The sequence below is a fragment of the Xenopus tropicalis genome, chromosome 5, assembly GCF_000004195.4.
Source record: "Xenopus tropicalis strain Nigerian chromosome 5, UCB_Xtro_10.0, whole genome shotgun sequence".
In the NCBI taxonomy this organism is placed as follows: domain Eukaryota; kingdom Metazoa; phylum Chordata; class Amphibia; order Anura; family Pipidae; genus Xenopus; species Xenopus tropicalis.
This window is the reverse complement of record NC_030681.2, coordinates 43,985,594-44,012,237: the sequence shown is the minus strand read 5'-3', so window position 1 is coordinate 44,012,237 and position 26,644 is coordinate 43,985,594. Positions and strand designations below refer to the sequence as shown.

Below are 26,644 nucleotides of genomic sequence, written 5' to 3'. Positions count from 1 at the left end.
TCTACATACAGACATATTATGTAATGCTTTGCAGAGATGGTTCAGCATTTACATTGGTTCCCACAGGAGTGAAACTTAAAGTTTGTCGGTTTCTCAGCCACATGCACATATACACATTCATCAGGGGTGGAGGGTGAAAGAAAACAGTGCACCTAGAGGAAACCCACACAGACATGCAGAGAATAGAAAAACCTCCTTGCAAATAGATTGGTGGTTGACAAGCTCCCTTGTGTTAAGAGTAATGTTACCCACTGTGCAGGGCTTTAGACTCTTTTGAACAGTGTAACTGAAGCCATCTGATGAACAAACTTGTGAAGATACATGCAAGGCATTGTGGGTCTTGGCCAAAGGAGATCTGTCTACTGCTATATTGTTTCAGTAGTCAGGGACAAATGCTGCTTTCAGTTGTAAATGCATAAACAAATAACATCAATAATTTGTAATTGCTATGTGTATACAGCTGTATTAGAAAATTGCATAGAGTTACTTTTTTCATTAAGCACAACATTTTAGAGTAGAGTTCCCTTTCACTGCCAGCTGTTTTGGCGCTTCTGGAACTTTTATTACTAAACATTTTGTGCTCTTTTAAGGGGCCCAGGAAAACGATATTTTTATTTTTTTCAGGACAACTTAAGCTTTCAAAATATGCTAGAATTTTTGTGTAATTCTGTTTCTGTAACAAGATATATAAATGTCTAAAAATGAAAAGAAAAAAAACCAAAACAATATTCTCAATAATATAAAACATAACATAAACAGCCAGGAATCTTTTGTATCTATAACTTTAGGTGTTTTTGCAGTGGTTTGCAAGCCTTAATTTTATCTGACATTTGGTCATTTGCCTTCCACCTCAACTGCACATATAAAACAGTTGAGAGTATTTTCTTATTTTTTTTTATCCAAAAGCAGATTGTAAAGGGAGATATCTATTAAGTGCCACATAAGGGGCACATGCCATGGTTAAGAACTGTACGTCACCAAATTTGGATGGCTTACTTTAAATGAAAAGTGTTCTCATAACCTCTGCTCTGTATGGGTCACTTCTGAGAAAAGAAGCATTACATCACCCCTCCAGATCTCTCCACTTTATTATTTACATCTCCCCCTCTGTATCAGTCAATTCTGAGAAAATTCAGCTGTTCTGAATGACCCTCTTCTCCCCTAAATGGCAAACATTGAGAACACAAATGTGGCTTTATGCCACTAATGCAAAGACATACACTTTCGCGCAACTTAGCACAATTAGTCTTGTATAATATTGATCCTTAGTTCCACGTCTGGGTGGCCACACGCAGATCTTTCTGTTTGGTTACAAATCATACCTGGCACACTAACCTTGCCAGTGGCAGCTAAAATACTTAAGGGGACAATTTACCTACCAGTCATTTGTTTTGAAAACGAGCAATAGCATAATGTTATCCTAGGGCTGTGTAATTTAAGCTGTTGCTGAACTAGAATCTTTTTGTTTCACCCAATTGGTAGACATTGCAGATTGATTCTGGTAACTGTTCTCTACCAGACTGGGTTTGGTGTGAAGTTTTTATAAAGACTGAACTCATTGCAAATATGCCTTATAGTACACAGAGCATTAAAACATTCTGACATGTTTGTTCTGAAATAGGCACTTCTGATAAAGAGACAACTGGCTGCCCTTCTGGAAGTGCTGCATGCCTGCTTAAAGGTGGCAAAGGCTACAATGTTGGTCTTCCGGCGGCTGCTCTTAATTCTACTGCTAATGAAAGGTAACTTTTTATTGCAAAGAATTCTAACAAATAAATACTTCTAGTACTTTGTTGTAGTATTGTGTGTTTAACAGTGGGAGCAGCTGAACCCGCAGAAATGTAGAGTACCAAGTGGTACCATGTCTAATGTGCCCAGAGCTCACGGGGGCAAAATGTTATTTTGGCAGTAACTTCATGATATACACTGTAATATATATTCTTCAAATGTATGTGATACAATCAGTTTTTTTTAATTCACATCAAAGTGATACGTTTTCCACAACTTTTGCCCAGCAAAATAGAAAAACATATGTTTATAACACATTTTTTTTGTTGACACCATCCTCAAGATGTATGTTGAACATTATTGCTACGATTCCTACAAAACTAAATGTCATAAACTCTACGTTTCCCATAAACTCCCATAACTAAATGACAGTTAAAGGAGACACATGACAGAGGTTTAAACTAATGCACATGAACAGCTTTCATTGATATGCCATCTATGTTTTTTGAGAAATACTGGAAGTTTCTATTAATTCAAGACCTTCAGTACCACAGCTATGTAGCAGAACCTTTCATGATTTACTAGAGCCAAAAACACATTGATTCTATTTATTCATAAAGCACCTGAAACCTTTACCTTGTTTACTTCATACTCTGGAACTAAAAAACATTTTTTTTTTTTTTTTTTTTACAGGCTTGTAATACGTTATGAAACGGACACCAAAGCTGTTATACCAGACTTTTGCAATGGCCACAACCCTGCTGTCTCTATAACATTTATTTGTCCTTCAACTAGGACTGAGGTAGGCTAACATAAATTTTTATATATCTATAATGAATTTTTGGCAGGCATGTCACATAGGTAAAATATATTACCACCCTGAAACCACTAGTTTCTTTTCTTTTTTCTCAGAAAATGTAGTAAGGCCTTATGATTGGATCTTGTGCATGACAGAACTAACTTGGCTGACTTCCTGGTTGCTGTTTCATGGCTTCAAAGGCAAACCATGTTGCCTGAGCTAAAGAGTAAATCTTTAGCAAATGTTTAATCTGATTTATGCAATGCTTTCTGACATCATAGAGTCCCACTAATTTACAATTGTTTCAACTTACATGTAATCAGAAGTTTCTCCCCTGATGTTGACCAGAGAAATGCTAGCTATCTAAAACAATGTTTTTGACATGCTTGAAACATATACAGGCATTTCTTTTGATTGATTTTTGTACTTTGATGTTGGTATTTCTATTTTTTATCTTCAGGGATCAAGCCCCAAACTTACAGCAAACACAAATTGTCGATATGAAATAGAATGGGTTACAGAGTATGCCTGCCACAGGGATTATTTGGAAAGTAACAGTTGTATATTGACAAGCAAACAACACGATATTTCTGTTGACTTGTCTCCTCTTAAGCAGTCAGACGGTAGGTATTAAATTATATCTGTATTTTGGGTTGGTAAATAACTGAGCTCTGGGTGTCTGATCTTATCAAAATAAAGCTATCGCCAAAGAAAGTGAGCTAGGTGGCTGGCAAAATTAGTTGGTTTACTTCTGCTTTGGAAATCTATAACTTCATGTGTGGGAACATCAGAAAGCTGATCTAACCTATTGATGATCAGTCCTGTCTAAACTGATGCTGCAATGGCTTGGTTACTTTTTTTTTTTTTTTTTTGTCAAACATTACCTTGTGTAAGGTCATATAATCATTGTTTTGAAGTTATATCCACACTAATACTGGCAATACAAGAATTTATTTTGTCTGCTGTCTCAGCCAGCTTATTAAAGGGGACATGTCACCCTAAGAAATAATTCCAAATTGTTTTCTATTGTGTTTTTCAAGCGTAACTTACACTAGACAAAGTATTTCAATTTTATCAAAGCAAGCAGGCAGGTGCTATTTTGTGGACACTGTTATTAAGACAAGCTTTGCATTATGCCAAAATCTTGTTTATGTGCCAGAATGGGAAACGTGATGAACATGCCATGCACAGGATACAAAATTAGATAGTTAGGAAGGAGGGGAAATGTTAGGAGTGCAGTGTCATGTATGAAGTGCTGAAAGGAAAGTGAAAGTAATTCTCTGCTATGCCTCTATGTCTAAGGCATGCCTAAGCATAGAGGTAGGGCTGGCAATATATGATTGACAGCTGGGATTTTTAAATGTCATTATAATGGGTGTGAATATGTTAATAAAAAAGGAATTGAGGTTTAATGTTTAATTTGATAAGAACTTTCATAATATAGCTTTTATGTGTGGGTGACAGATCCCCTTTAATCCATGTATGGGTTAAAACAACTTCCTCATCTTATATCTAATTGGGGACAAGAAGACTGTCAATTGGGATGGCTTAAAAGTAGTCATTAGAGGACAACATTAGGCCATGCCTGCAGTCCTTTTTTAACAGTTCTGATAGTTGGTCTAAGGGCCACGTGACCCTATCACTCGGGTCGATCTGGCCTGCCACTCAATTGTGATATGAAGCAAAAATGAACTGGGCCTCTTAAGTTGTTCAGGTAAAAAATTCTGTTATTTAGAATATTATCGCACATTCTGTAAACATTTCATTGCTGTGTAAGTACATGTACTAGATTAATAAAAATACATTTTTTTGCTATGCCATGCACCATAAACTGTTTTGTAAGTCCTAGCCACTTGCTGACACTGACATCATATTGGAAGCTTAGAATGCTGCAGCAGTGATATCACATTTTGGGTGGTGAAGCTTCGCTTTTAATCAACCTAATTGCTTTTTCTGAAAACTGTGCAAAGCTTGAGAAGTATTGTAAATCTTAGTTGAGGTAGTTTACAAAATGTATTGAAACCTTATACTTTATTTTGTTTCCTTTTAGGACAATCCTATCATGCTGTAGATACAAGTGGTGGATACACTTATTACCTGAATGTTTGTGATGCAGTCAAAGGAGGTCCATGCACAGGAAATTTCTCTTCCTGCCAGTCCAAACAAGGAGCTCAGATAAAGGGAGCAGGTTCATACCAGAATCAAATCCTCAGGTATGTTTGGAGAATTTTTTTTTAATCACATAGATCCATTGCTGACAAGTGCAACTTTATGCAAAATATTATGAAATTATCAAAGATAAACATGTAGTTTGGCACCAAACAGACCAGTCAGTGAGTCAATGAGTGAGTTCAAAGTGGAGCGACAGAGGGGGGGGTTGTAGGAAATGGATAAGGGGAAGGCATAAAAAAGAGAGAGGCATGGGGGGGGGGGGGGTATAGTTCACCTTTAAAGAAGCAGAGAAACGGTTGTAGGGAAAACCAGAAGGGTGGAAGGGGATGAAGTAATAATAGAAACTGGTTAATAAGATGAAAGTGTGAAGAATGTAATAAAAGGAGTAGCTAAAGGAGACAAAAAAGAGTAAATGATAACAGTAAAGAAACAGAGGAGAACAGGGCAAGAAGAATGTGGGATGGGGAAATGGAAGAGACACATATATAAGAGGAGAGCAAAATGGAATAAGGAGAAAATATGTGAAACAAATGAGGAAGACAAGAGAACAGAAAAGATAATAAAAAGAATTCAGGTTGTAGAATGATTGCTCTATTTGATGTGTGAAATGCCAAGGGGAGGGGAGTGGGGAGTTAGTGCTACAAAGCTACATATGCTGATGGTGGAGAGAATACAGCAAAGGAGAAGGTGGAAGGAGCATTTACACCCCCCTGGGAATGCTGGTCTCTGCAGTGAGTGCTGGGCCATAAATCTGGTTCTCAGCACAGAGAGCAGCATCATGATGCAAAGCAGCCATGTCCTTACCTCTTGCCTTTAGGGTGGAGGTAAGAAGAGGGCCCCAATGCGAGATGTGCCTCCTCATGCTCCCTAATTTGTGAATCTTTTATGGCCTGCCTGTCCTAATGCAGGCAGTGCTCAATTTAAGGGGCCACACACTGTACAGTATGCCAAAAAATGCAGATTTTGAACTGTGTGCAAAATCTAGCCACAAATAGTTTTTTTTTTTCTACCCATACTGCACCATTTACCAGAATTCTAGCATAATTGCAGGATAATGTCTATCACAACTTGCAAGCAGTGAATTAGTGTTACTTTCACCATTTCATTTTTGTTTGAATGGTGTCACCTCGGCGTCACTGCATTATGGACCCTGTAATTATGAGGTCTCTATTTGCATCTATTTAAGTGCTCTGCACTTGAACTTACGTTTGGTTAACCATATAAATTGATAGATTCATTTCATTAAATAAATAGATTTCAGTTTTTAAGAAAATGCAGGACCTTTTAAATGGTTCATGCACATTTTTTACAATTATTTTTTCTATAAAGAGACTGTATGTCCAGTTTGTGGTGCAGATCACAGTTAAAAGGCCTGGGAACACTTATTTAAGAACATTGATCCATTTATTAAGATGATGGAGAAGGGAAAGATCTAATGTGTTTTAACAACCATGTTCTTGTCTTAACTTTGCAGATATTCAGATGGGGATCTTACTTTGACTTATCCAGGAGGGGATAAATGCAGTTCTGGATTTGAAAGGATGACTGTTATTAACTTTGAATGCAATGAAACTGCAGGTAAAAGACGCTTTATATTTTTCTGTTCTCTGTTATTCATAATGTTTTTAAATTAGACATGTAAAATCTTGTCCATGTTGGAATACTACATTCTCCTTATTAAACCATGTATTAGGGAAGTTTAATATACTTCGTTAGATTTTAAGAAGAATATAAAGGCTTGTTCACCTTCAGGCAATAGTCCAAATTTGAACAGCCTCTGTCAGAATAAACATTTTTGTAACTACAGACCATATAAGCTGTGGATCAATGCTGCTAAAAAAAACCTCTCTGCACTTTCTTGGCAAGGGATTGCCAACACCAGTTTACAGGCTGCCCAAACAGGAAGTTTACACTGAACTGGTTCTGGGCATGGCTTTCCTTGCCTGCTTCATTTGCATATCTTTGATTCCATTGGTTGGCAAGATTTTGCCATTCTGATCAATCAAATGTAAAAGAAGCAGGAGAGGGAAGGCATGTGCAGAACCAGTTCATTTACACAATCTGCTATTCCATTGCTCACATCAAAGGGTATCTTCAATATTCCAACACCAACTGTAGTTCTTATGTGGTGTGCATAAGGTTTTGGTGTTCTTGGGGTTTCCATCAGACAGACTTTAATTGATGAGACAGGATCCTTTGTCGCACACTTTTTGACATTAGCTCATTCAGTTATCCAGTTGGGCTTAAAGCAGAAGGAAAGTAATTTTGGCATTTGACTGCCAATAGATTGCCACATAGAACACTATATTTATTCTGCAGACAGCCTTACCACCCTGAGTAAAGAACCCTAGAAGCTCCCTCTGTTTGTTTAAGTTTGCAGCTGCCATTTTAGCTTGGTCTTTGTTACTTCCTGCTTTAGCTGTTGGTAGCTCAGATAACACATTCCTGAGGGGGGGTGAGTTTTATAAATTCTTATGGGAGGGGGTAGCAGGAGAGAGCTGCATAGACTCTGGCCCCAGGAATGAAGGATTTTTCTAAAGCTGGCCATACACGCACCGATAATATTGTACGAAACCTCGTTTCGTACGATATTCGGTGCGTGTATGGCAAGTTGGCTAGTCGACCGATATCGCAGGAGGCTGCTGATATCGGTCGACTCGCCAATCGGGGGGTTAAAAGATTTTGATCGGGCGCCATAGAAGGCGTCTGAGCAAAATCTGCCTTCAGGGCTGAATCAGCAGAAGGAGGTAGAAATCCTATTGTTTCTTCCTCCTTATCTTCCGTTTCAGTCTTGAACGTTAGTGGCGGATTGAAATATCTTTTGTGCGACCGATGGTCGCACGAAAGATCGAAAATCGCCATGTGTGTGGCCCCTTAAGAGAGGAAGTCAGATACCGAAGAACATGTTTACAAAAAAGGAGACAAGAAATCCTGTGTTTCTTTTGATAGAGGACTCTATCTTCTCTGTGAGTGCTTATGGCTGTATTTACAAAGACCTTTCTGATAAAGCTTACTTAGTTTTTACCTATCCTTGTCTTTCTTTTTACAAAGAAATACCATATTACACAGATTAATTATAAATCGTGATAGTCTATTTCTGTTCACAGACACCAGTTCCCTTACTCAAGCTAATCCCTTAATCACCTTGTCCAATTGTGAAGTGATGGATTTTGGGACTTGAAGTCCTTCTCCTTTCCATAGTGGTAGGAGCATAGATTCTCTGCAAAGGAGAAGGACTTCAAGTCCCAGAATTGATCACTTAAAGGAATAGGGTGAGGGTGGTGTTGCATTAAACTCAAGGTGGGCATATTAGTGAAAGATTTGCTCATTTGGTGACCTTGCCAAATAAGCTCTTCTTAATTTGTATGGGAAATTGCTCATAAAAATATCATATTTTCTGTCAATCTGGGGAACCAAGTATGTTTGTGTAGAAAAAAATGTTTATTCCTGGCAGTTCAGATAATGTTCATGGAACTTTTAAGGCCAACTGAATAAGTTAATGTCAAAAAGGGGGATACATTTTTTCTTTAAAAACAGCACATACAATATAAGAAATAATAGTTTTCATTTTTCCTATGTTTGTTTAATTTCTGAGGTTATATTTTTACAATCTACCTGTAACTTTTTGTTGTTAAGTGAATAATGGCAAAGGGGTACCAGAGTACAATGCAGAAACAGACTGTACGTACTTTTTCACTTGGGAAACAAAGTATGCCTGCATCAAGGAGAAAGAAGAGCTTCTCTGCCGGGTCACAGACAATAGAAAACGATATGACTTGTCCATCCTGACACGCATTGCAGGTAAATAAACTCACTTAGCATATATGCACATAGTTTTATAATGTATATTGGCTGAAAGGCATACGTCTATCTGTAAAAAGATTAATTGCTTCTAGGGGTATTGAGTGTAACTGAGAAACTGAAAAAAATAAAACTCTTTTTTTTATTGAAGAATCTGGGGGAATTAATTAATGATTCTTTGATAAGTGATGCTTTTAGTGCCAATTTCAAACAGACATGATCTACTGCTATTATAATTTACATTTATTTATACCTTATTTGCTTGTTCATAGCTTGTAATTCTTGCATCCTCCCTGTCAAGCTTCTTCCTGCTGAGAGTTCCTGGGAGTTTTGATCTTGTTTACCTTTTTGTCTTTTAACTAAAGAATCCAACACAGGCATTGTTGGGAACTGGGAAGCTGTAGATGCAAATCCCACAGCTGCAGACAAGTCTCATTTTTTCATCAATGTATGTCATAAAGTTCTGCAGCAGGGAGAGGCAGTGGGATGTGATGAAGATGCAGCAATATGTGCAGTTGGTAAGCACTCTATAATTGTATTCTAGCTAAAATTGAGATGTTCTATTTGTTAGTGTAAATGTCATGTGGTAGTATGTCAAAAACTTTCATTATCGCAGGTGTAGTATACATATATAGACAGCCAGTAAACAGCACACCTTTAGAACAAGATTCTACCTGTGCAGTGATCCAGTAGACATTTTCACAAGAGTGACAGCACTCGCAGGAATTTTCACACAATTAGTAAGCTAAATTGTGAAGGTGAAGTTTATTAAGTCAAATGTTTCAGTTCCTAACTGGAACTTTAATTGGGCCCTGATGAAAGTTCCAGTTAGGAACTGAAACGTTTGACTTAATACACCAAAAAATGAAAGTGTATAAAAGTAACTAAAATATAATGTGCTGCTGCCCTGCACTGGTAAAAGTTGTGTGTTTACTTCAGAAAGTCTACTATAATTTATATAAATATGCTGCTGTGTAGCCATGGAGGCAGCCATTCAAAGGAGAAAAGGCACAGGCACATAGCAGATAACAGATAAAACACTATTGTATTCTACACAGATTATCCGTTATCTGCTATGTAACCTGTGCCTTTTCTCCTTTTTTCCAGCTTGAATGGCTGCCTCCGTGGCTACACAGCAGCTTATTATATAAATTATAGTAGTGTAACTGTAGCAAACACACCAGTTTTACCAGTGCAGGGCAACAGTGCATTATATTTTTATTACTTTAAAGCTCTTTCATTTTTTGATGTTACTGTTCCTTTAACCTCACAATTTAACTTTATTATCTTGTGTGAAAATTCCTGCGAGTACTGTCACTACTTGTGGGGAAAAAATGTATATATATATATATATCTAGGTAGTGCTCCTCATGAAGTAATACCTAGGTATCCATGCAAAAATGATGGATATATGTAGAGGGAATGATGGCATTCACAGGATTTCTACCTATTTAAAGGAGAAGGAAAGTTAAAAAAAAGGGGTACCAATGGTTAGGCATAATCACTTAGCTGCAAATGAGCATTTCTCTTCCTTCACACTTACACATGCACAATAGAAGTTTGCTTTTCACTCTACTGCGCATGTGCAAGCAGCGTGAAGAAAGAAGGGGATCGCTCTCTTTCGGCTTCCCCGGGCTGGTGGGTTTTCTCCTAACAGGAGCAGCAGCCCGGGATATAAAGTAAGCGATTATAATCACATTTTGGCACCCCCCCCCCAGTGATTGTAACTTTTCCTTCTCCTTTAAGTGAGGTGTATTAGTTTATTGGTATATTAATACAACGTTTCAGTTCCACAAGGAAACTGGGGTTTCATTGAAAAAGGTCCTTTGTGCATATAAAGTTAAAATACTGGCTTATATGGATATTCTATGCCTTTCCTCTCAGGACCAATCTTGGATAGATGCTGCATTTTGCAGTGTTGCTAGTTTAAGGTCTACTTACAAGATTTAACCAAACTCACATTTTTAGAGACTGCTGTGCCATTGAGATCAAAGAAGCACAGCATTATAATAATATAATATATTTAATATTAAAAATGGCTGTATACGTTGAACGTACAAGATTGCAGACAAAACAATCAGTAGCCCATACAAGAGGTAAAGAAGGCCTTGCCCAAAAGAACGTACATTCTAAAAGGAGGGGTGGTTGAGGCACAGGGTGTGGGGGTTTAAGCAAGAACTAAATATTCTACAAGTTTGGTTGTTTCTTCTCTGTATTATCTTCATCTTAACTCATCTATCTGTATCCTTGACAAATGTGTATGTGTATAGCTGTAACTTAACAGGAGAGGCTAAATTGCATTTTTTTTTTTTTAATTCAGGCAAGTTTATTGAGAAGATTTTACATCAGTTTCAGCATATATACATCACATTTACGAGGCAGAGTTACACAATGTAATAAGGTTTTAGTATATGACATGTTTTGCAGTAACAAAAGTTGCAACAGCATTTTAAAATACATTATAACCTTATCTTTTGTATGCACTTTCCTTTCCCTTGTCATTGCTGACTGTTTCCCTCGGATGTTGGCACATATTACAGTTACAAACATACTATCATAAAATGCTTTGAGAAAATACCGCCATAGCTCTCTTAAGTGGATTTTTCTAGCCATTTTCCCCATATTTTTTCGTGCTTTTTGGGGGCTCCTCTAGTTTTATATATTAGACTTTCCATTGCACATAGGTGTTTGACAGAGAGCTAATGTAAATATTTGGGGGTGTTGAGTCTTTCCATTTCAGGCTAAATTGCATTTAATAAGTTTTTTGCATTTTTCCCTCCAGATTCCAGCAAAACCAAGAAAAATTTTGGTAAATTTATGTCTCCTCCAAAACAAGTTGGTGACAATATCCAGCTGAGCTATTCTGAAGGATCACCATGCCAAGGTGGCAAACGCATTCAGACCAATATCACATTTGTGTGCAAGCCAGGTATTTATTGTCTTAATTTGTATAGTGCCAAAATGGTCTTCAGTGTGAAGATTTTTTTTTACATAAATAGATGTAAAAATTCTGTACCACAAACGAAAATAGTATCCAATAGACTCAATTTTAATTAAATAAATCAGATTTTTAAAAATGATTTACTTTTTCTCTGTAATAATTGCAGCAAAACAAGGAAGGAAGAGGATTGGTCACCTCCATGTACCCTGGCTGGTGCAATTTTCTGCTAATAACAGCACCAGCCCTTTTCTTCTCCTTAATGATCCTAAATGGGAAAAAGCATTGTATCAAAAATTGTGCATGCTATATATACAAACTTGTATATGTGTTATAATTTATCTTGTGGCCCTTGCCATGTTCTCGTTGACATGTACATCTAATATCTCACAATATATGGGATTCATTTATATGATTCGTATCATTGCTCATTTATAAACTAAGCTATAAATAAATCTTTGTAATCCATTATCATGCATCTGTTCGGTTGGTAGGAGATCTGGAAAGTCCTCCGGTGCTGAAGAGCTCAGATACAGATGGCTGCTTGTATGAGTTTGAGTGGCACACTGCTGGAGCCTGTGTATTGTCCAAAGCTGAAGGTGAAAACTGCAAAGTTTTTGATGCTCTGGCAGGTGCGTAACAAGTGCTATAAGCAAAACTTTGACAGTACTGATTTTGTCTGGAAGCATAACCAAACCATTACTTTAAATGTGTTTCGGACTTCTTAAAGGAGATCTAAACCCTAAAAATGAATATGGATAGAAATGCCATGTTTTATATACTAAATTATACTAATTGCACCAGGCTAAAGCTTCAGCAAGGAAGTTGTCGCAGGAGCTTGCCATCTTGGATTTTGTTAGAAGAAACTCACAGCCTCAGTGTGCTCCGATCAGCTGTTAAGAAGCTAAGCTTAGGGGTTGTTGCAGATTATTAAGATCAGGTTCTGCCATATGTTAAAAACCTAAATTATTTACTATTATTGTGACCTTTATATTCTATATATACAGTCTCTATACCGACTCACTATATACTGTTAGCTGACATCAGCACAGAGCATGTGCAATGAATCAGCAGAAAAGAAGATAGGGGCTACTGGGCACATTTGGAGACACTGATCTTCCCTGCTAAAGGGCTATGGTTGCCTTGGGCTGGTACAGAAGCACCAAACATAATGCACAACATTTCTGATCTACTTCCATAGTTAAGCTTTGGTTTTCATTTAAAGGTATACTATCAATATTAATGTTATAGCAATTGCACTCGTTTTATTTTCAAACTACATCCATTTTATGTTTCTTTAACTGTTGAGGGGTACAAGGTTTTTATGTCCAACTTGTCTTGTGCCTAAAATCCCTGCAGGCCCAGTCTAATGTTGCCTGTTGTGGCAAAAAATATTGTGAAAAAGAATAGCTACAAGAAGGAATACATTTTTTAGAGTTTTTTTTTTTTTATCTGCTAACAGATTGCTGTTAGATTGCTATTTGGTCCCTTTTTGCATTTTACAACAGGATCCTATAACAGACTTTTCTACCTGTATTTGCATTCAGTGGAAATATTATTATGTGATGACTGTATCATTATTTCCTTCTTTCCTGGATTCCTTAGCTTCTAAAGTGTATCTGATTAAAATAAAAGAGAACTGCATAAATATTTGTACATGTAGAGTTTCACTTAATCTCGTATTATTACCAATTTACATGATTTTAGGGTATTCCTATGACCTCTCACCTCTGACCAAAAAAAGTGACAGCTACTATGTATCCTCTGATGATTATGATTTTGAGATCAATGTATGTGGAAATGTGACAGGATCACAATGTGGAGACAATGCAGGAGCATGTCAAGTAACAAAAAGGTAAATAAAATTTCATTATTTGGTTATGCCTTACAAAGAAAATAGGGGTGCCCATCATAATTGCTTTTTTCCCATAAAGATAACAAGGGATACCACTTAGTTCCCTTTTCTAACATACTGTGTTAATACTATCATAATATGTTTATAATGCACAGGAGGCATTAATATTCTGTAAATCATACCCTTATAAACAGTGCTTAGTGATATCATCGGTTATAATTAGTGCTTAGCGGCGTCTTTTCTGTCACATGGCTCAATGAAACTTGCATATTATAATAAATAAAGTACCCCTTTTGAAAAATATGAGGAGTCACCTCGGAGTTTAATGAGCTGTATAAAAGCATTCCTCAATGACTTATAATATCCTTATATTTTACAATATGGGGTAATACCGGATAACTTTATCTGCAGACACCAATGCAGAAGGGGAGATGGCAAAGAGTATTCTGTTGTGGGCTATCTGTTAAATAGTGGAGAGTTTTGCAGCGATGGCTTTTTGTAAACTTTTCAAAGTGCTGCATGAGACAAGATTTTTACTTTCTGCCATAACAATAGCGGCACTAGATTTTACAGATTTGGTGCAAGGAAGTTGACGCAAGAGTGACCTCGAATTATTGTCTGCCTTGAGGAGGTGTTTTTGTGTGTTGCATTTTACACAACTGACTTGTGAAACTGTGGTCGATTGTATGTGTACTGTCTTAGTCGCACAAAAATGTTACTTGCCTATATTGATATTAACTCAGTTCAAAGAATCTCTCCACTTTAAAGACGTTGTCTTGGCAAATTCCTAATTTTTTTATGATTATGGAGATACTAGGTCCCCATTAAAGTATTCTGTTAACACAGCATACATGCTGCTTTTGGGACTTGTGTCACATAGTATATAGTATTATATGTTGTTTGTTGTCTTCTGTTTCTGCAGCAAGAGTGACCACTGGAATATTGGTATCAGTAACTCCAAGCTATCTTACTATGACGGAATCATCCAACTGCACTACACCAATGGGACACCATACCAGGATGAAGGGAAAACTCCTCGCACCTCGCTTATAACATTCTTATGTGACAGGCAAGCAGATATTGGCCAACCAGAATACCAGGTATAAAACCTGCGGTGCTTTGTGCACCCAGATTTGGTGTTGTTGTAGTTTGTACTACCTCCCAAACCTGAAAGCACTGACATTTTGGTAAACAAATCCAATAAATATATGTATATGCTTATTTTAACCCTTTTAAGTGCCAGCAGAATTTGACATTTCGGTTCCCCTCAGTGCCAGACGTTTTGTAAACATTCTGTGCTCTCTGAATTTAGGGGCTTTTACTGGGGGAAGGGTTAAGTTAAGTTTAGGTAGGCAAACTATATATTGTTTTTTTTTCAGGAGAACCTGAGCTTTCCAAATCTGCCTGAGTTTTTGTGTATTTCCACTTCTGGAACAAGATTTAGAGCTTAAAATACAAAAGAAAAAATGCTATTTTTCATGATATAGGGATTTATACCAGAAACATATTTTATTTTGTGGACAAAAATTCAACTGATTTGGAAAGCCTCATGTCTCCCGAACGTGCCAATACCTGATATGTATAGTTTTATTGAGATTTCTGACTTCTATAGATCAAAAACTCCCAGCAGTAAATTACTAAATTTTCAAAGCATTACAGCAGAATACGGCATACTTTAGATTCCAAAGCCAAAAATCCTGGAACATTAGGTTTACCCCAGGAAACCATATATTTTTGAAAAGTACACATTCTGACAAATCCGAAATGGGTAACTATGTCTTCCAACTCCTAAGTACCAAACAGCAATGCTTTACTGAATTTAGCATTTTCTATAAAAAATTTAGAAAATTCTAAAAAATTGCCTCAAATCTTCCACTTCCAAGCATCATATCTCCCACATAATATTAGGTACCAAGAAAATACATCCTAAATATGAAAGCCAAGGGTCCGCTGAACAGTTTGATGCCCATTGTGCATAGGATCACCAGTGTATCTGGCATTTAGAGACCCCAAAAGGAAGTTAGTGCATAGAAAGTGTATACGCTGCAATATAATACAGTACGTAGACCCTAGAAAACTATACATTTTCCGAAAGTACACATTCTGACAAAACAAAAATGGGTAAATACAACTTTCTACTGCAAACTACAAAGCTATGCTAAACAGAACGGTTTTTATGGCATTTCTGAAAATTGTCACAAAGCTTGCATTTTACCCCATTATGTACTCCCACATTTTGTACCGTATCAACATAAAACATTCTAAAATGAACGCCAGGGGTTTACTCAACAGTTTGATGCCCTATATGCATAAATTTACCAAACTATGTGGGGTACAGGGGCACCCAAGTAAAAATGGTGCATTTGAATTTTCACATAAGACACTCCGGCTCATGCAGTTTTTGCACCCGGTATGTGTATTATGTGCCATTAGACCCCCTAACAGTACGGAGACCCTAGAAAACCATATATTTTCCGAAAGTACACATTCTGACCAAACTACAAAGCTATGCTAAACAGAACGATTTTTGTGACATTTCTGAAAATCGTCACAAAGCTTGCATGTTGCCCCATTATGTACCCCACATTTAGTAACGTACCAACATAAAATACTCTAAGTATGAACAACAGGGGTCTACTGAACAGTTTGATGCCCAATATGCATAGATTTACCAAACTATGTGGGGTACAGAGGATGCCAAATTGAAATACAGCAGACAAAATGTCCATGTGCAAAGACAAGTAATAAAGAACAATGTGAAATGCAATAAAATTGATAAAAATAAAAAAAAAAAATCACTAAAATCATTTTTTTTTTTTTGCCTAATATCTGCGGTCAGAATAACAGTTTGAGTATTTTGGCTTGGGCAAATAAGTTTTACAGACAAAGTCAAGCGAACAACAACTATGCATAACTGAAAATGCAATAAAATACCTAAAAATGCACCAAAATCACAGAAAATGTAGTAGAAACACCAAAATAATACACAAAAGGTATTGCGCAGTGTGGTTAGCGAATACTGCAATGGCAATAAAACATTTTTTTTAGGCAAGAATAAAAACGCAATAAAAAAAAATTACAAAATTACATAAGTGTGTAAGTAAGTGTGTACACTAGGTAAAATGTGTTTTGTGTGCATGTGTGAGTGCTGTAAGTGCTGTGAATGTGTGAAACCCCCCAACCCCCTCCAAAAATGTATGTGTGTGTGTCTAAGTGTAAGGATAAGTGTGTATTAGTGTAATAAGTGTGTGATTGTGTGTTTGTGTGTCGTTCCCCCCCCCCCCCCCCCCCCCCCCCGTGCTCGTTGTCTAGGGGCTGGGAAACGATTCTACGTCCTGTGGCACTAAAAGGGTTAAAGAAAAAATATTTATAATTTGTAGTAGGTTATTGGCGATTGATAATGGCTCTAGAGCTTTTTAATAGCTTCCACCCAGTGATTAAATGTGCCCTTGGGTAGGCTTTACTACATTTAGGGGCACATTTACAAAGGCACGAATGCTCGAGCGTTCATGCGAACGCTCCGAGCTTATTTTCGCCGATTTTTTTCGGGCATCCGGACGACTTTTTCGTACGCCGCACGACTTTTTCGGATGTTTGCACGAAAAAATCGGAAAGGTTTTACCACTGTTTACAATTGTTCGCTACGAAAATTTTGTGACTTTCGGATCGCCAATACGATATTTTCGTGACTAATACGATTTTTTCGTAAGCATTTTCGTGATATTTGCGATCTTCAGAAATTTTTGTTTCCAATCCGATTTTTTCCCATTCGTGATTCGGATTCGTGGATTAGTAAATGTGCCCCTATGAGTCTCATTTTAGTGCCAGCTATAGAATGTCTCATGCTTACATCTCCCAAGCACTTACTTTGTTGGGATTGGCTTGGTAACCCTACTGTTTCGTTCACATTACTTTGCTGAGCCACTCTTATTGTAGATGCTGTTAGAAAGTCAAAAAGATGACTGATTCTATCCCTGTTACAGCTGAACAATAATCCAGGTAAATTGTGCTTGTGAGGAAAAGCCCTTCAAAGTATGTAGCACCGGTGTTTCACATTTCATATACAGTCCAATGGTATAAGCTGTACCCTCTGTATAATGATTGTCAGCAGCGCTGGAGCAAGATACTTATCATAACATAGTACTATAGCAGGTTCATATTACCAACAAAAGTAAATTGAAAGACTACAAAATGTACTTTATGCAATGTATTTTATGAAGTGATACTTAATTGATAAAGAGAAGATTAATTTTGTTTAAAATTATGTTTAAAGTACACCTAATGCCTTTCTTAACCTGAGCCAATACTCAGTATGACCTGAATATGTTATTGGGGCTACGCAATGCAGGTCGTTTCTTTCAGCTCTTTAATATTAATATGAAATAAGAAAAAAATTAAGAACTTAAGAATTAAGAATTACATTATGATGAAGTACAAGGTGGTCTATCAACTTAATGCCTCCATACAGACCCTGAAAAGACACAAGCCTTCTGGGAAATCTTATTCATCAGGTGCCCCAGTATGCCTGTTGTCTAAAAATGATAGGATGAAAACCCACATTGCACCTCATTGCTCCAAGTTCCTTTTTTGTGTATCCTTTACAACCTATGGGTTGCTCTCTGATATACTTAATAACTTATGGTTAAAGTATGGTTAATACTTAATACTTAATAAAGTATGCTTTGCTGAATGATTCTTGCAGTTATTTCCTCCTAAATTGCATTATTAACATGTTCTTCCCATACTTGCTTTTATGATGTGACTGTTTTGGTCTGTAGAATTAGACATGTGGACTAACATAAATGACTTATAAACACAGAAAGAAGATAAGCACACATATAATTTTAAGTGGTACACAAAATATGCTTGTCCAGCTGCTCCTGTGGAATGCGCTGTGGTGGATACAAGGACATCAGAACAATATGACTTATCCAGGTAAGATTCAGAAAACAATATTTATCTTTGTTAACTCTCAGAGCCCAAGTAGAAATATCCTATAGATTTTTTTTATCCCTATGACACTACTTTGGAAACTTTAAACCAAAATGTATTACTGGAAATATTCAATAATAACATCAAGTTATAGACTAAACTGGAATAATCAGCATGTAGGAGGGGAAAGAATGGTAAACGTGAATCAATAGGAGTTGGCTGGGTTGTTCACTTTGAGTATTGAGTGATGGGTAAGAATGTGGAGGGAATACTTTGGGGAAAAAATGGAGTTATGGTACAGTTGATCTACTTGTCATGCTTGAAAAGCAGAGGATAGTTGGAGGTCATTCTAAGGTGCCAACCACAGGAGCAATATTTTTTCATATGCCTCCATGTTGTTCTTGAGCATATAGGTTAGCTTTGTGTTGGTTGCTATATGCATTATTTTGGCTTTCAAGGCCGATAGTGGGAGTGTGTTTCTTCCATATACTGGCTATAATAAGTCTTGATCCATCCTCAGGGCAGCCTCTAAAACATTAGGGGTTGCAAGCTGGAAAAGTTTTGTTCCCTTTGTTAGCTGTCAGGCTTCACAGTGGCCACTATTTAGTGAAAAGTGTTGCTTTAAGATCCCTCTCCCAATTTGCATATACTGGTAGTTTAGCTTTGTAGTTTTTTGGAAGGGTTGATTTATATACCAATCTGAGAATTCCTGATAGTCTTAAAGCTGCAAAAGGTTATTGTGTTTTGTTCACAGCATTTTGCCCTCTTGCATGTAGTGCAGTAGTTGGGTGGTCCGGTACATTCCTTGTTGAGGAAGGAGGGGGTTGTGATATTTTTTTCTGGAATTGAGGTAGCATTAGGTGTCTTTAGTTAAAGAATTCAGAGTGGATACCCCTTTGCCTGGGGGAAGTCATGGTTGTTCTAATTGCACTAGACACAAAATGATCACCGCTGTAGAATGTCAATCTCTCATGTTCTTTTCTTCTGCAGATTAACAAAGCCAGAAGAAGAGCATGTAGTAAACTGGTATGCAATGGACAGAGCAACAGATACACGTAAAAAATACTACATTAATGTGTGCCGACCCCTGGTCCCTGTGCCAGGGTGTGATCGCTTTGCTTCCGTGTGCCAAACTGAGTATAACACAAAATTTGTGAGTATATTTTCTTTTTTTTTTTTTTTTTAACATAGATATTTACCTACCATTTTAGGTTGCAGTATGCAAAGTCCGCGTCTTAGAATCACGTAGAACATTTGGCAGCATTACATTTTTAAAAATAAATATGTAAAATCAATTTTAGTTTTATAACATTTTGAATATATTTATTAGTCACTTTATGTGTGGCTTGTATCTGTGTTGCCATTCTGTATATTGTGTGTTTTTTTTAAAAAACAATTTCTATTACAGGGTTATGAAGTTGCAACCATTAACAATTTGGGAGTTGCAAGTGAGCCACCCGTCATAATAGCCAGTGGCCAACTAATACTTGAATATATAAATGGCTCTGAATGTATCAACAGCTCTGGTTCGAAGATTGCCTATACAACAAGAATACATCTAGCATGTAAAAAGGGTGTTTTAGTGAGTATATTAGTATTTTCAGTACTGCAGGTGTAGGATCTATTACCCAGAATGTGAGGGGCCTGGGGTTTCCAGATAAGATTTCTTTCGCTAATGGGGAGCAACAAAGCAATACATGGGCCGTTCTAGTACACTGTTCGATGGGCCCATGGGCTGAATGGACAGAAAACGTTCACCGGTCCACACACAGTTTTTATTGTTTATATCTTCTGTGCAAAGGCAATAGTTCATTGTGGTGCAAGAGGCATAGAATCCATACTAAGACCACTTTTTGCCCCACACTGCAATTGTTGGGAGATCATGGGACTTCCAAAGCAATCCCTTGCAAATTGCTTTCTTTGCTGTTTTTTTAAATCTTAAGGCATAAGTCCAATAGAGTGCCATTTGCATGCTGATGTAATATTCTCTTTTACATATGTGTGTGTAAAATTATACAAATAAGTGATTTTATTATTATATATTTATAGTACAGCAGTCCAGTGTTTCTTTCAAGTGAAGATTGTATATTAACCTTTTTGTGGGACACAGAAGCAGCTTGTCCTGTTACCACAGAAAAAGGAAATGAGGTGAGTTAGCCACTGGATGCACCTGAGAAAATGTTTGGAATGGTGTAGCTTTATTAAGTAGCATAAAAAGTAAGGAGTCTGTCTGGTGAAGAACATTATAATATAGCAAGCTAGACTGGGTCTTTGTCAATGTTAAATGGAGTTTATTTTGCCTCTAGAATATGAAACTTACTCTTTCATTGATCACATTGCCAGCTCCTACATGTTTAAGAATGCTAAGTGCCCTGCTGGGTTTGCTTGGGTCTTTTTTATGATCTTCAAACCTGCCAGATATCTGGGGGAAGGCATTCCCAGGCATGGTCCAATAAGTGTGGTTTTAATTGTACACTATAGACAGCAGTGGCATGTCAATTCAGATAATTAAATAAAATCTGTAAAGGTGAATAAACCTTTTATGTGCCAGACTGATAGCAAGAGCATCATTTAAGGTCAGTGACACACAGGGAGATTAGTTGCCGCGTGAGAAATCTTCATTGTTGCAGGCGACTAATCTCCCCGCAATACCATACCACCAGGTAGAATGTAAATTGCCAGTGGGATGGCATATGTGGCACCGCAATTTGCCGAAGTCGCCCGAAGTTTCCTCTCAAGGTGACTTCGCCAAATCGTGGCGCCATGTATGCCATCCCACTGGCGATTTACATTCTAGCCATGTGTCACTGCCCTAAAGGACATTTTTAAGATAGTGTGTGGCCAATGTTAGACAAATTTTTATTACCAGAATATCCTGAGACAAAAATAATGTTACATTAAAGGGTTATCAGTAGAGGACCTGTCTCTAATGAGGGATTCAGATTAGCCCTGAGCCTAGCCTCCCCAGTACCAGCGTTTATAAGCTGCTGTCAGAAGATTTTTTGCATGATTTAGCAGTATTTACTTAATTTCTGTTACATTACCACAGTGATATTTTTTTTAAATGGTAGCTGATTAAAACCAGGCAGGACATGGCAAATTTACTTACTCATTGTCTTTTACTTACAGACTTGCTCTGTGAAAGATCCAAACAGTGGCTTCACATTCAATCTACAGTCATTAACAAATGAGACAGGATACATTGCCTCTGGTAATGGAAAAACATTCAAGGTACAGTTACTTGTTCTTCTTAATATTAACTTTTAGTGTGATATAGGCAGTGCCGGGCCAAGCTTGCCAGGCGCCCTAGGCACCAATGCGCAAATGAGTGCACAGTGCATGCACACAGGGCTGTGGGGTTGCCGGGGCCGCTGGCGGGGTTACTGCAGTGGGGTTGAAAGGGCCCAGAACTAGTGGTAGGTGAAAGAAGAGGTACCTGTCTGGCACCCCTTCCCCCATTGTGCCCTAGGCAGGTGCCTTTTCTGCCTACCCCTAGTTCCAGCCCTAAATATAAGTAGTCAATTTGCAGCTAGTCTTTATATTTTACCTTATCTGGTTATATAATTCTTTAATGTGTTTGTTTTACAAAGCTCAGTCTTAAGCCCATTAATTTCTTATTTTTACCATTCCACCCTGGCCAGCTGGTACATTCTTAGGTTGCCACTTTTGTACTGACAACATTAAAATTAAACCATGTACATGTACAGGTATGGAACCTGTTATCCAGAATAAAGTGTCTTTCTGTTATTTGGATCTCCATAGCTAATCTCCGCTAAATATAATTTGGACATTAAATAAGCCCAATAGGGTTGTTTAGCCGCTAATAAGGATTAATTATATCTTAGTTGGGATCAAGTACAAGGTAATGTTTTATTATTACGATGGATCGTGTACTTGCAGTTCCTGCAATTTAAAGAGAATATGGTAGCTAACTGATCCTTACCAGGTTTGCAAGCGAGCCTCACAGTTTAATTGAAGCCAGTGGTTTTGTCATTTTGGGCTCAAGCTTACCTTCAACACTGGGTCAGGACCCCCTTTACTTTATGCCATGGTTCCAGGTATATGAAAATATTGGTGTACGAGTCATCCTGACAAAGTTCTAAGAATATTTAGGACAGTACTTTTACCCTAAAGATCAAATTTGCATTCACTTCATTCCCCCACACAATGGGAACCTCTGATATGTAAAGATAGATCTGGTCTAATTGCAGTTTATTTCATTGTACAGGTAAATATTTGTGGTTCAGTGAAAGATTGTGGTTCTGTTGATGATACAGAGGCTGCAGGGTGTGAATATGATGGGGGAACTGCACACAGTCCAGTTCTAGTAGACAAGTCTCTGCAGCTCTCGACTGAAGGTTACATCACTCTTACATACCGTGGAAAACCGGAGTCAGGTGAGGCTTATATGTGCATTCATATATCTGCTCTTACAGTACCATTCTGTCCCAGAGGAAAGATAATTTATATTCCTTCTGTAGCAACACTCAACTTTCAATGGCTTTTTTCACAGTTTGCTTTGAAAAGATACGAGGGTTTGTTAAGGAGGAACTCCACGCAACATTTTGTTGTATTATTCTAAAAAAAACTATACATGTTTTACAGCGTTTCACTGGTTTTAGAATTATTTGCAAAAATAATATTTGGTATTGAAATCTGTATTTATTGGTATGTTCTTTTTTTGTTCTTAATGCTGGTTCTGACTCATTCTGACTGAAACATTGTAGCAGAAAAGAATTGTTATAGTGGCTGGAGGAGAGCTGACTTCTGCTACATTGTTATTCTCTTGCCTGTATATTCCTTTGCCTGTCTTAACCACAGTTTTTCAAAATAAACTGCACACATGGCCCACCTCTATTTTTCAGCCTTTCTTTATATACTTGACATGTTTTTATTCCATCTTTCTCCATCTCAATATTTATGTGTTCCCCTAAAAATTTTCCTTAAATTGGTTGTGTGTGTTATACAAGAATAAGGGGAACATTGCTTTGCAGTTTAAATGAGAAGGAAATGCTAATGAAGAGTTAATCTTAAGCTGCAGGCATACCTTCAGTTCTCTCAATAGTGTCCTTAAGTCTCCCCATATTTCTCCCATTCAGATGATCAGAAGCCTCATAGGAAAAAAAAAGCTGAGCTCTGTAAAGAAAGTTCCCATAATGCCTCACTCCTGCACCAAGACCAGTGTACATGCTCAGTTTGTAAGACTATGAGGAAGCTTTGGCTGATTGGCTCAGATCACACATTCCTAAGGGGGGGAGGGAGTTCTTAGCATTCTTAAAGGAGGGGGGAGCAGGAGAGATGAGAGAGCTGGGTGTCTCTGGCACAGGAGAACAAAGAGACCGCAAATCCTGTGTCTTTTGACAGAGAACTCAGTGCAGTGTTTCTGTGAGTTCTTATGGCTGTATTTACATAGACCTTTCTGATAAAGCTTACTTAGTTTTTACTTTTCCTTCTTCTTTAATTTAAAGAAATATTTGTAAGTGCCCCATTTGTTTTTCCATTACCAGAGGCAATGTATCCTGTCTCATTTGTTAATGACTGTAGATTGAATGTGAAGCCACTGTTTGAGTAGAGATAGGCCTGAAAATGCCTGCTTTCATGTTTTTGCACCGATCTCTGCTTTGCGTAGCTACACGCAGACGGAAGCAACCTTTATGGCACTGTATTTGTTTTGTGCTGCACATGAAACCTTGATACAGATGCTTGTGCTTTTAATGTCTTGTTCATCAACATGAGTGAATTATACATTATCCAGTTTTTGTTTATTATAGGACTTCAAGATGCATTTATAATCCATTTTGTGTGCAACGATGATTTTTATCCTGGTGAACTTTCATTCCTTCGTGAGGAAATAAACTCAGCGACAAAACTGCACGATATACATTTTGAATTTAAAACTGCCCTTGTCTGTTCACCCGCACCAGTGGATTGCCAGGTTACAGGTAAATTTGTGACTGTGAAGTTAAATAAAAAATATAGTAAGCTGGCCAGGTATGTGGACAAATGCACATTAAAGGGGTACTTCACCTTTACTTTAACCTTTAGAATGTCCTGTTCCTAAAAACATTTGAATTGATCTTTCTTATTTTATATCATTTTTTAAATATCTTCCCTTCCTGTTCTGCCTCTTTTCAGCTTTCAAACAGGATCACTGACCTAGGCAGCCAAAAGAATGAGGCTATTGTTCATTTTTATTACTTATATCCTCTCCTATTCATATTCCAGTCTCTCATTCAGACCAATGATTGGCTGCTAGGGTAAGTAAGAGCATATAAACTAGATTACTGCTAAACTACCAAACTGGAGAGCTGCTGAACAAAAAGCTAAATAACTGAAGAAACACAAAAAATAAAAAAAAAATAGACCAATTACAAATTCTCAATAAATGAATGTCTACATCAGTGATCCCCAACTAGTGGCTCAGAAACCCCTTGGATGTTGCTCCCAGTGGCCTCAAAGCAGGTGCTTATTTTTGAATTCCTGGCTTTTGGGCAAGCTTTGGCTACATTAAAACCAGGTTTACTGCCATACAGAGCCTCCTGTAGGCTGCTAGTCCACACAGGGGCTGCCAAATAGCCAATCGGAGCCCCTATTTGTAACACTAGGAACATTTTTCATGCTTGTGTTGCTCCCCAACTCTTTTTACATGGTTCACAGGTAGGCGGTAGGTGAGCCGGTAGGCGGCAGATGCAGGAATCGGAGCAGGGGGCTGGGGGATTGTGTGAGCCGGTAGGCGGCAGATGCAGGAATCGGAGCGGGGGGGGGGGGGGGAGGGGTTGTCAGCCGGCAACTGAGGTGATTGGAGCTGGGGGGGGGGGGTTGTGAGCTGGCTGGCTTGTGCTTTTTAGCCCATACAGACATGCTGGACAAGATGGTGGCGCAGTTCACTGAAACAAGTATGTAGGTTCTAGTAAGTGTATCTCTGTAAATCTTTCATTAGGCAAGCCAGGAATATAGCATTTCTACACAGCTATAGTAGTACTATTTAATAGTTAGCTTAATAGATTTTGACTTTCCTTGTTTTTTAAGGTGAATTACCTCTTTGAGTCGTGTATTCCCTGGCGTGTTATTTATTATGACCGGAATGTTAGACCTCATATTTTGTTAAAGGAGAATTATACCCCCAGAATGAATACTAATACAGCAGATATTTTATATCATATTAAGTGGCCTATTAAAGAATCTTATCAAACTGGAGTATATATCAGTGAATTTTGCCCTTTTGCCTTGAGCCACCATTTTGTAATGGCCTGTGTCCTCCCTCAGAGACCACCTGACAGGAAATAATGCAGCTCTAACTATAACAGTAAGAGGTGTGGGAGTAAAACAGAACTTTGCCCATTCATTGACTGATGTATCCTTGTGTGCCATGTATTTGTGCCCTTGGTTTGTTTCTGTACTTAAAATGGCAGTTCTTTATTTATAATTACTCAATGATACATACTACTGCTGCACATAAGTATTTAAACACCTGAGAAAATCAGTGTTAATATTTGGTACAGAAGCCTTTGTTTGCAATTACAGAGGTCAAACGTTTCCTGTAGTTCTTGACCAGGTTTGCACACACTGCAACAGGGATTTTGTCCCACTCCTCCACACAGATCTCCTCTAGATCTGTCAGGTTTCGGGACTGTCACTGAGGAACACAGAGTTTCAGCTCCCTCCAAAGATTTTCTATTGGATGTAGGTCTGGAGACTGGCTAGGCCACTCCAGAACCTTGATATGCCTCTTACGGAGCCACTCCTTGGTTATCCTGGCTGTGTGCTTCGGGTCATTGTCATGTTGGAAGACCGAGCCACGCCCCATCTTCAATGCTCTGACTGAGGGAAGGAGCTTGTTGCTCAAAATCTCACAATACATGGCCCCATTCATCCTCTTCTTAATACAGTGCAGTCCTCCTGTCCCCTTTGCAGAAAAGCACCCCCAAAGCATGATGTTACCACCCCCTGTTACCACCCCCATGCTTCACAGTAGGGATGGTGTTCTTGGGATGCAACTCATCCTTATTTTTCCTCCAAACACGGCGAGTGAAGTTTAGACCAAAAAGTTCTACTTTGGTCTCATCTGACCACATGACTTTCTCCCATGCCTTCTCTGGATCATCCAGATAGTCAGTGGCAAACTTCAGATGGGCCTGGACATTTGATGACTTGAGCAGGGGAACCTTCTGTGCATTGCATGATTTGAAACCATGAGGGCGTAGTGTTCTACAGACAGTGACCTTTGAAACTGTGGTCCCAGCTCTCTTCATGTCATTGACCAGCTCCTCCCTTGTAGTTCTGGGCTAATTCCTCACCGTTCTTATCATCAGTGATACCCCACGAGGCGAGATCTTGCATGGAGCCCCAGTCCTAGGGAGACTGATAGTCGTCTTTAGCCTCTTCTTTCATTTTCTAACAATTGCTCCAACAGTTGATC

General features: G+C 38.0%; 1 protein-coding gene across 1 annotated transcript in view; it reads left to right on the top strand.

Moving 5' to 3' along the window:
• The window catches only part of igf2r (insulin like growth factor 2 receptor), a 74,974-nt gene that overhangs the window by 15,120 nt on the left and 33,210 nt on the right, over positions 1 to 26,644 (top strand). The window contains exons 6-23 of the mRNA XM_002933871.5: positions 1,622 to 1,742; positions 2,422 to 2,530; positions 2,988 to 3,150; positions 4,578 to 4,740; positions 6,174 to 6,277; positions 8,336 to 8,500; positions 8,866 to 9,018; positions 11,283 to 11,429; positions 11,933 to 12,070; positions 13,146 to 13,293; positions 14,216 to 14,393; positions 18,113 to 18,228; positions 19,216 to 19,378; positions 19,634 to 19,807; positions 20,275 to 20,373; positions 21,355 to 21,456; positions 22,454 to 22,622; positions 23,997 to 24,167. Of these exons, the coding sequence (XP_002933917.2) occupies positions 1,622 to 1,742; positions 2,422 to 2,530; positions 2,988 to 3,150; positions 4,578 to 4,740; positions 6,174 to 6,277; positions 8,336 to 8,500; positions 8,866 to 9,018; positions 11,283 to 11,429; positions 11,933 to 12,070; positions 13,146 to 13,293; positions 14,216 to 14,393; positions 18,113 to 18,228; positions 19,216 to 19,378; positions 19,634 to 19,807; positions 20,275 to 20,373; positions 21,355 to 21,456; positions 22,454 to 22,622; positions 23,997 to 24,167 (2,583 nt within the window). The remainder of the gene's footprint in view (positions 1 to 1,621; positions 1,743 to 2,421; positions 2,531 to 2,987; positions 3,151 to 4,577; positions 4,741 to 6,173; positions 6,278 to 8,335; positions 8,501 to 8,865; positions 9,019 to 11,282; positions 11,430 to 11,932; positions 12,071 to 13,145; positions 13,294 to 14,215; positions 14,394 to 18,112; positions 18,229 to 19,215; positions 19,379 to 19,633; positions 19,808 to 20,274; positions 20,374 to 21,354; positions 21,457 to 22,453; positions 22,623 to 23,996; positions 24,168 to 26,644) is intronic.